The 10,628-nt window shown below is 41.9% G+C and overlaps 1 protein-coding gene across 1 annotated transcript; it reads left to right on the top strand.

Moving 5' to 3' along the window:
* Positions 1–792: 792 nt before the first annotated feature.
* LOC142210029 (DEP domain-containing mTOR-interacting protein-like) lies at positions 793–8,660 on the top strand. The gene is made up of 8 exons (XM_075279058.1): positions 793–878; positions 1,313–1,491; positions 1,701–1,824; positions 3,897–4,075; positions 4,878–5,060; positions 6,987–7,057; positions 8,358–8,462; positions 8,535–8,660. Exons 1-8 carry the CDS (start codon positions 793–795, stop codon positions 8,658–8,660), a joined length of 1,053 nt encoding a protein of 350 aa, XP_075135159.1.
* Positions 8,661–10,628: the final 1,968 nt, after the last annotated feature.

Genomic DNA, 10,628 nt, shown 5'->3' with positions numbered 1-10,628 from the left:
AAAAAACAACATGCAATAATATGGGCTGTGAGCAAAAGTAAAGGAAAAATTATAAAGAAAGTAATTGTAGTCGCATGCGAGTCACTGCCACATGTGACACAATTGATGCGTATGTTGGATTTTTTGCGACTGTTGCATCTCAGTCGCAGCATGTCACCATAGAAATGTATTACATTTTTTGTCTCATGTATTTAATGTCAATTTAAGTAGCGTGTGTAGCCCTTAACTAAAGCAGGTGGCACACGACCGTGTGCTAACCGTTGGCTATGAATGAACAACACAGGCGGCACGCAGGCTGCACATGGATTTCATCTGTGTGCCGCCTGTTCTTCCAAAGTCCCTTTCATTCAATGAATAGAGCTGCGAAAGCAGGACCACATGAATAGGACCTGTTCCATATTTTATGTCCTACACACGGAACCGTGTAATTGTTGGTCATGTGTATAGGCCCATAGTAATGAATGGGTCAGCGTGCTAGCTGGGAAAAACCCAGCTAGCATGCTGACCATACATACAGTGTCTGCAAGGAGGCTTAATCCTGAGGTTTTGGGTTTAGTTGCCATTAGCACCCAGGTGAGCTGCGTAGTAACATGTGCTACTTCTTAGTGCAATAAAAGACATACATGCAGCTCTTATATAAAAAGGTGCTGGGAAGGTACAACCTCCTGGGTTTGGGTGCTCTGAGTCAAGGGTAGGGGCCTGCAGTGGGCTGCAAGTTGCTTATTGTCTCCCTGTTTAGGGGTGAAACCTTTACCAAACCAAGTGGCCCCTGCAGGTAGTGATAGTGCCAAGATGGAGTTTATAAGCAGCAATGTACAAAAGCAAGCTGAAATCTTTCAGAGACAAACTGAAATTCGCCTGGCTGGGGAACAACTGAGGTGAGGGCCTTTTGTTTGGTTCCTTAAATCAATTGTTCAGTTGTATAAAACTAAGCCTAATCCCTGTATAATGTTCAGCCCCTACCCCACACCATGGTATGATATATTATATCCTCCTATAGAGTTAAACTACTAGAACTAATAAAGCTTTAGATGTGCCCACCAGTCATGCCATAGGCCCTGTGTCATGATCACACCAAGATGGATGGCACAGTGGTAAGAAGTGGAGTACGCACTCATATCCTTTAAATTTAATCTCTATTTTCATAAAAAATTGGTTCAGGCAACTACTCCACTTTGGCTTTGTACCATTTGATGGGTTCCAGTCAGACTCTTCTGTTCATCTTCTAAATCAGGAGTAGAGTATGTCTGGCTTACAAATATTGATGAAATATTGCTGTGTGAATGGGGCCTGTACTCTTACTTTCTTGCAGACTGCGACTGCACAATGCCAAGCTGATAAAGGACAGAGGTGTTCAGAGGTTCACCTACCCAAGCAGCTTTGTGGCAAAGGAAGTAGTTGATTGGTTACTTGCCCGTAAAGAGGCGCCGCACAGTGAAATCGCAGTCAGCATCATGCAGAAACTCTTTGAGTCTGATGTGATCCATCACGGTAAGATCTAGTGGTCGTCGTGCTTCTAGGATAGAAGTTCTGAATGCCTAGCTTCTAGTTATAAGACCCTAAATGCTAGAATACTGCCCCCGTATAAGAATATAGCTACTTGATGTCCTCAGAGGTCTGGAGAACATTGCTATTGGAGAACATTGCTATTGCAGTACCTCTGACACCCTCAGGTTTAGACTATTTCTTTCTCTCCACAGTGTGTGATGCACATGCCACCTTTAAAGAAGACAAACTGTTCTACCGGTTTCGAAATGATGATGGTACCTCAATCCCTACTAACCAGATGAGGATGGCTGTCCGGTGTCAGCGGATTTATGAGAAGTGAGTATTTAGCAGTTTTCTAAAATAATGCCCAATAATACAAGGCACTTGAGGGGAGTTTTGTAGACAGGGCTGTAACAGTTATGGTACTGATGCTAGTGTCCCTGTGTAATATAATATTGGAGTAGGGGAGAGGAGTGGTGCACAGTTTGTTTCCTAATGTATCAGGTTGTCTCTAGTTTTAGTACAAAGTGTTCCAGCGAGCAATGACGCTTATTAAAAACTGGCTTCTGCAGCTTGGAAGTCAGTCTCTATAAATCTGTGTATAGTAATATTTTATACTGGAGAAAAACCTCATTGCTTTGAGTCACTATATGCAGAAACAATAATGAGCAAAACTCCAGATGTCGGATATGTTAACACAACAATCCATGTGCTGAGAAAATTCTGTCTTCTCCAAACTTATTTAAAATGATCTGTATCTATACTATGTGATAGAGGCAAGAACAGCCTGTCATGGCTAACATTAAAGGGCAAACCACAATGTCTCAGTGGCCCCAACACACAGTATAATGTACCATAGCGGCCCCAACACACTGTATAATGTACCATAGCGGCCCCAACACACAGTATAATGTGCCGAAGTGGCTCCTACCACAAAAAAAAATTTGGGTTTTGTAGAACCTGAAATGTTTTTGCAATTCACTCCCTGCAAACTATATACTGGGGGCAGACTCTCTTCAGACACTAGAGTATGGCATTTTCAGTTCAATGGACAGCAGCAGTGACATAAGTAAATGGGGCCAGTTACGGCCTGCCCCTATCCACAGGACTTGTATCCCACCCAACTGACGGGATAGTGCACTTGTGTGACCAGTGCTCCACTTATAAGGAAGCTTCAGGGAGACTGCAGGACTCGGCATTGGGAAAGAAGTGTCCTTAACAGCACAGGACTTGAGACTATGGCTTTATTCTTCTCAGGAAGTGTCTGTTCACATGGCATTGTCACATCTCCATATCTTTAAAATGAAGAAACCTTAGAAGAAAACTTTCTTTTTTGAGGCCTGCACAACCCCTTTAAGAAAAAAAAATCTCTAGCTATAATTAGTCCATTAAAGATGACCTTTCATGTCTTTGAATTCAGCGGACTAGCATGAAATACCGCCATGCTCCAGAGTACTATCAGCTTTGCCACTGTGTGAACCCTGGTGCTGTTAGTTTCAGCTCTGAAATCCCATCTCTGTCAGAAAGGTTGGCCTTAGACTAGCATCATTGCTAGGCTGTGACAAACTTTGACAGCTCTCTTCCATAGCCTTGTACTGTCTGGCACTGGGGCACATACCGGCAAAGCTGGCAGTGTGCTGAATTTGGTTTTCAGCTTTCTAGCAGTATAAACGCTTATCTCAGAGGACATGAAGGTCCTATTTAAAATATGGAGGAAAGGTGGTCATTGCTACCTGCTGCACGTGGTAGAACACAACTTATCTAGTGTACAGTTCATGTACACAATGTATATCCAAAAGGTATAATACATAACACTACAATAACAAAGCTTCAACCCATCAGTCCCTAATGACGGTGTGAACATCATAGTAACGTATCATATACCAACCAGGGTAAAGCGTACCCATTTACTGGCAGTCACAACCTAGACCCAACCTGCATCTCATCTAGCTGCTTCTTCTGGAGGCTTCATATAGGCTGGTGTATATCTAAGATTATGACAGTATAATAAACTAGCTAGTATGTCTATATGCTGTGCATGCACTGGAGTGAGATGACCTCTAGGTGCAGAGTTGGGCCACCAGTTTTCTTCCCAGATCCCAATGTCCAGTTATGCTGAATCTTTCTGCTGCTGTGTAGGTGCGTATCCCTGGCTCAGTTAAGGGGCCCTAGCTGTATGACAAGCAGGCTGCTGACCAGAGGCAAGGGCTAGGCAGTAAGCTACTACTTGAAGGATGGGAGATTGATGGGGAATGTCAGCAATTTTTTTTGGAATATGCAAATGTCAAGTGAAACTTGCACTGGCTATATAGTGTGCCCCAGAATGAATCTTGCTGGTGGACAATACAGAAAATGTTTCCTTTTTCTTCCCAACTCTACTCCCACCCACCCCCCTGCTATTTCACAAGGATGATAAATGAGGATAACTCAATAATTAAAGTTCGGACGGAAGGCTCACGGCAATATAGAAGAACTTTCTTTGGTTCTGAGATCTTGGACTGGCTGGTAAAACATGGTGAAGTTCACTCTAGAGCAGATGGTGAAAAGTTGTGCAAAACATTGGTAGACTATGGCCTCATCCGACATGGTAAGTGATTTGTGACTTGTACATGCAGCTATAGACCTTCTCCGTGCAATGTATTACGGGTTGGAGGGTGTTTAATATGGTAACTTCCTATTCGAATTGTATTCAATTATGGTAATGGCAAACTGCTACTGCAGTTAATGCATTCAAAGCTGCTGAAAATACTTTTTTTTTTGTCCAGTACTCCATGTTAATGTATTGCAAATGCCAGCCAGAGCTCTTAAAGTAGATGCATAAATATAGATCTTTACATATACGAGATATGAATATTGTACCCCATGTGAAGCAATGTTGTCTTCCTGATTTTAGTAAAAAAAACTAGATCCTTTTCCTTTTATTTGCAAGTTTTTGCCTTAGTCCAAGCATGATGGCACCTGCTGCAATGCACATATGAGAGAGATTAGTGAACACTTGCATGCTCTGCATCCTTTCCCTGCCAGGCTCTTGCAGAATTGTAAAGACAGTTACCCCAAGATTAGTCTCTTGTTTGCCAATGGATAGAATCATGAATGCAGGAACTTCCTATGGTCAAGGGACTTGCCTGAAGCCCAGCCATGATCTACTGTGGTCAGGTTATCAGGCACACACTACACATGAGAAGCTAGCACAGCTACATAAGGAGGTCATGGACTGGCTTCTGCCAAATATGACCATAAAGTTATTGCGTTCATGGTGGCTTCCATTGACAACCAATGAAGACTATCTTGTCACCACAAAGATGACTTCTATATTAAATTCAAACTTATCTATATTTGTTACATTCCTGGAAAGAAAATAGCATCTGATATACCCCTCTTCTCTCCAGTCACAGGGCGATATAAATTCTGCGACTCAAACATGCTTTTTCAGTTCACTATAAATTTTCGACGTAAGCGAAAACTAACTGAAATCCTTGGTGACCCTGCAGAGGCTCGACAAGACTCTCCTGACAGTCCATTCAGCCTGGAAAAACTGAGTGATGAGCTTCCCCAAAGCAGCTTTGTATGTGGTAAGAGAATTCAGGATAGATTTTAAAGGAACATTCATGCAAAAATCCTGAAAATCTCTCAATCTTCTCAACTAGTTGTAACCCGCTTTTCATCTATGGAATGAGTTCTTACGACAATGGGTAGCCCACAATGCAGGGATTCCTTCTGTAGCACATAGTATCCCTGCACTTTGGGTTATAGTGGGAATTTGAACTTTAACCCTTTCTAGTGCAAGTGTTCCTCGTTTTGATAGGAGTAGATCTTCTAGACTGGGTATTTTGCAAAGTCAAATTGAGTGCTTTGTAAAAAGGGGTTACCCACAATGTGCTGTATCAGTTTGATGGAAATGCTTATGACTAGGGAGCAAGTGGTAGTGTTGGCATAAAGCTCTGCATCCCCCAAAAAGGGTGTGTTACAATATCCTACACCCTCCACGTTACTTAGAGTCAACATATGGGAGGGTGGAAAGAAATGCCACTGCGATACCTTATTTCCAAAGGAAATGGCATGCCTGCAGACACATCAGAGGAATAAAACTAAAATGAGTCACCTTGTCACAATTCTACATTTTTTTTTATTTTTTTTGTACTAGAATGATCATTGTTTTTTTTTTGTTTTTTTTATATACAGTAAAATGGATACTAGTTACATGGACACAATAAATTGCATAAATGGACCTTTATAATTAGTGATCTGCAAACTATAGCCAGGTGCAGTAGCTATAGGAGAGATATATGCACTTGGGACCTGGTGCCCAAATGGTTGGTTGCATTCACAATGGTGGTAAAATACAGTACCTCCTGTGCATAAATGGCACCTAATAGTTCCTATTGTTACTCTGGAACTTGGCTACCTAGTTCAAAACTGGAAATAGAGTAACAAAGTATAACAAACCACTCATGCAATCGGTACAGGTAAATATGCGCTCTGCCCTTCTGTGACTGGGTGAGGGTGCTTCTACAAAGTTTTGCCCAAGGTGGCACCAAAGCTCTTAAATGTCCAAGGCGCTTTAAAGATGTATTCAACACTGTCCCAAATAGGGATCGCTATCTAAATTCCCTATCAGTATGTTTTTGGAGTGTGGGAAGAAACCGGAGTACCTGGAGGAAACCCACACAAGCATGGGGCCAAACAAAGTCCTTGCAGATGTTGTCCTTGCTTGGGTTCAAACCTAGGACTCCAGCACAGCAAGGTAACGGTGCTAACCACTGAGCTACTGTGGGGTTCATGCTGACTTCAATGGCTAACTGAAGATATTTAAGGTGCTTTTGACATGAAAAATATATATCCTCGAACTAAAGGATGGATGATAAACCACTGATCAGTTAGGGTCTGACCACTGAGACTTCCACTGATCCTAGCGGCCAACCACAGTGGATGTTGTACACTACCACTACCATGCACTTAAATGGGAATACTGGAGTTGGCAGAAGTGCAGAACCCTGCTAAATCGGTGCTCCTACTGAAGTCAATGGGAGCATCTGTGGTTGGGGCTTGGTTGCATTCACAATGGGGGTAAAACGCCCACTGTTCTCCGTGGTCAGACCCCCTTCCCTCCAGGATAAGTTGCCTTTCATCCTAATTGATGTCTCTCGTGGCATAATGCCTTCTATTTCATTACTTTATTTTTGTACACTTTACAAACCGGACAACACCTCAATTTCTTGTTACATTTTTTTTTTTTTTTAATTCCCATTCCCTTTGGAGCCAGCGACCCAGATCCTATACCTCTTTCACCCACAAAAAGAAGCGGTGTCGGAAGAATGGGGAATATTGTTAGCTACATGTACCAACCAACCAATCCCTCTCCTGCAAAGGGGCTCCCTTCAGGTATTGTGGCTGCTAATGTTAAGTATCCCCTATATCTGGCAGAGGCAGACCTTTGTTGGTCCCTGAGGTGGGACATAATTTTAAAACCTTGGAGTTAACAGCTTGTTCTGTCCTAGTGCTGAAGAAACCAGTAACTTTGGAGGAACTACTGGCACCAGGGGCACCGTATTTCATGAAGAAACTCACTGTGAGTATGGAAACTATTTTAAGGCATTTTTCTGGATTAGAAAAATATGTATGTAATCAGCTCACCAGTCCATATAAAGTTGAACTCTCCTGGGAGACCAGATGTCGGAACGGACTTTTCCCGAAGAAATATTCCACCAAAAATAGTAAAAATTGGCTCCAACCAGGAGGACAATTCCAACACGATCCGAGGTATATTACTTATTTTAAAAAGTATAAATTTTATTAGTAGAGCCGATTTTTACTATTTTTTGTGGAATTTTTCTGGATTAGTTATACTCTGCACTAGGCAATAGGTGTTGAATCTAGACTTATTCTTCCAAGACCTACACTGACATCTAGTGACTTAATTTAAATATTCACAAGTTACAACCAAAGCGGTGTTCAAAATTCTTATGGCTCTTGATGGAATGATTCCAATCCCCAGCTGCAAACCTACTCCTATGGGGTACTTCCTCTGACTCTAGCTGTTGCCTTATTTTTCTGGATCGGAGTCTGATATTCATCCTTTTGAAATGGAGAATGATAGAACATTTCTGATCTGATATTAAAAGCCTTATGAAGCGCCGTGAACGTAGAGGAAGTTGAAACAGTCACAATTATATGTTTAGAGGGCCTCAATACCATAAAGAAACTAGCTCTTCCCATTAAGGAAAATCTTAAGGCGCTAATGAGTAGAATTCCCTGGAATTAAAAAATGGGCTGCTTCTACAAATGGGATGAACTTGTCAAAACTGGCATTAAAGTGGCTAGATTTACAGTTTGAGGACACTGCCCAAATAAAATCTGTAAATCTCACTCCCTATTGGAAGATTAGAGAAGCAGCCTTGGAGAATCTGGATTAATGTAGCAGCTTCCTCTATAATTGATATTAAAAGCCATAAACTCTTACCATTACAAAAATCAAAGCATGCAATAAAGTATTTGCTCAAATGACATTTGGATCAAGCAAAAAAACTAACCAACCCCGTTCCCAAGCACTTATGGAAACCCTCCACAGGCCAGCCTTAGTGGGGTATGAATACCATTTGTAGATAGTAGAAAATGGAAGGGGGGGGGGAGAATGTATTCGCGTTGAATGGAAAGTGGAAATTCACTAGCAACTGGATAACTTATTCCCCTGGTGCTGACTACACTGTCGTGTCAAGAGAAAGGAGGAAATCTCCTATTTAATATAATTTAGTTGTAGAAGCCTAAGACCCCACGTTAAATGAACAGTTTTTTTTGTTTTTTTTCCTCGCCAATTAAATGGATCAGTTAAAACTGACACCATAACACTAAATCCTATAATATTCTTACAGGTTGTAGGTGATGATCTTGGCTGGGGATTTGTGGTACGAGGTAATGGCCCATGTCATGTTCAAGCACTGGATCCTGGAGGACCAGCTCAACGTGCTGGAATGAAGGTACTTCATGGGACATGTAATTTGTCTAACTGTTCCTACGCTGTAATTTTGAAATGTCGTCTTTGTGTTAAGATCCGCCATTTTATCAAGAGTGTCAATGGGTGTGACTGTCTAAAGTTTCCTTACCAGAAGATCAACCAGCTTGTAGGTTACGGTCCTAAGCATGCCATCATAGAAGTACTGGAGCACATTGACTGACCCACACTGTTCCAACATCCCACCCTGAAAATGTTTAGATGAGTATAATGGAATACCAATTCTCTCATGAGGAGAACTGTAACAATTACTTTGGTTCTGGTTCCCTAGAAAGTTCTTAAGTCTGTGCCCTGTTTTTATTTGTGCAATTGTCAATTTCTAATAAAATCAAGCATGAGTCTTACTAAGTGTGATGTCTAGACAGCATTTCCAAGTAGTTGGGGGGGGGGGGGGGGAGAGAGAGATGCAGTAGTTTACAGGATCAACTTAGGTAAGTGGAGACACGTGAAAGTTTGCCACAGGGCCCCGCTGTTCCTAGTTATACCACTGTATGTAAGTAAGGCTGTGGGTCTGCAGCAAGAGTATTTGTTGGGTGAAATCCAAACAAATACTGGTGTTATACTTGGTGGGGGGAATGTTGGTCTTTTTAGACCCCAAAGTATAATGATCAGAGGCCCAGGGGAGGTGAGCTAATATAAAAACCAGTAAGCCATATCTTTGTTTATGATGTTGGGAGAAGCCCCCCCCACACACACACTCAAGTCAGTTTGCTATGGGGCTCAGTGTTTGCTAGTTCCACTCCTGGTTGGAAATGGTGAGAGGTTCTGTTTTGAGGATCACAGGCCTATGATATTACTATTGCAGTTATGATGCAGTCTATGGGACTTGTAGTCAAATGATTTCAGGGTCAAGATCCCTAGGGGGTCTAATAAAATGTGTGAAAATCTAAATTAACCCCCTTTCCCTAGAATACATCAAGTAGAAAATGACAGTGGCTGGGATCGGTAAGTGACTCATTGGGCCCCACAAACATCATTCTACTCAGTATACGAGTCTAATGATCGGAGGTCCAGGTAAGGTAACATAAAAAAATTAGGCAGGTTCGGGCCTACTTCTGGATGTTCCCTGACTTCACATGACCTGGGACACAGGTGGTGTGACGTCATTGAAGAAGGCAGACACCACTGAGGACTGCAATAGAGCTGGAGATAGGTAAGTAACAGATTTTTTTTTTTTTTTTTTTTTTTTTTTTATGTTGGTATCCACTTTCGGTCTCAGATTATACTCTGGGGTATGCACAGTGGGGCATAATAGTGTTTGTAGGGGCCACCATGGGGCATAATACTGTGTGCAGGGGCCACTATGGGGCATAATAGTGTGTACAGTGGTCACTAAGGGGGATAAGAGCACAGGGGTGTGTGTGTTGGGGGGTGTAGTCAGTCGGGGGTCTTCGACAGGTGTCGGTCGCCCCCCCCATGTCAAAAGTTCACCACGGGGCACCACAGTTCCTAGTTACGCCACTGCTGGAACACATGGGTAACCCTGTGTCTGAGTGCCTGATCTACACACTGATAAATATTTTTCCAGCACAGTGAACTTTTTTTTTTCTTTTTTTTCCCCTAGTCCTTTGATTTGAATAAAAGCGATCCAAGCAATAGACCTTCCCAAAAATAAAACTAAAAGGTACACCTGACCCCTGTGGAAAATGACCCATCTCCATACAGCTGCAGGGTCACCTGTTAATGTGGCCTTGCAGCTGTTGCAAAACTACAGCTCCCATATGTTAAATATTTTACCACTTTTTTTTTGCTACCCCATTTTCCTGTTCTAAAACCTAAGTGCGTTTTATGGTCCAAAGAAATATGAATGGTGGTAAAAGTAATAACTGTTTGCCATCTTGCCTTACAAAATGTGGAATAAGTAATATGCATGTCTCATCCCACAAGACATAAACTAATTCGGTCAACAGAAAAGTAAAAATTGTGCACTTGAGGTGATAACCCCCCCTCCACCCATGGCTTTTTATTCTAGAAATTAACACTTAAAGCCAATATAAGCTAGATATCACCATAGCCATTCAGATGCATGGAATAAACACTACCGAACATCAAAAACGTAAAAAAAACTAAGAAAATTCCCCCCAACCAGTGGATGTGATAGCAAATTTATAGGCACTAGAGATGAGTACTG

Source organism: Leptodactylus fuscus, chromosome 6 (genome assembly GCF_031893055.1).
Source record: "Leptodactylus fuscus isolate aLepFus1 chromosome 6, aLepFus1.hap2, whole genome shotgun sequence".
Lineage (NCBI taxonomy): Eukaryota > Metazoa > Chordata > Amphibia > Anura > Leptodactylidae > Leptodactylus > Leptodactylus fuscus.
This window is presented reverse-complemented; position numbering and strand designations above follow the sequence as displayed.

Coding starts and splice junctions, on each gene's coding strand:
- LOC142210029 (XM_075279058.1), top strand. CDS start 793: ATGGAGTTTATAAGCAGCAATGTACAAAAGCAAGCTGAAATCTTTCAG. Junction 1,492..1,700: donor GTCTGATGTGATCCATCACG/GTAAGATCTAGT, acceptor TTCTCTCCACAG/TGTGTGATGCACATGCCACC. Junction 5,061..6,986: donor CCAAAGCAGCTTTGTATGTG/GTAAGAGAATTC, acceptor GTTCTGTCCTAG/TGCTGAAGAAACCAGTAACT.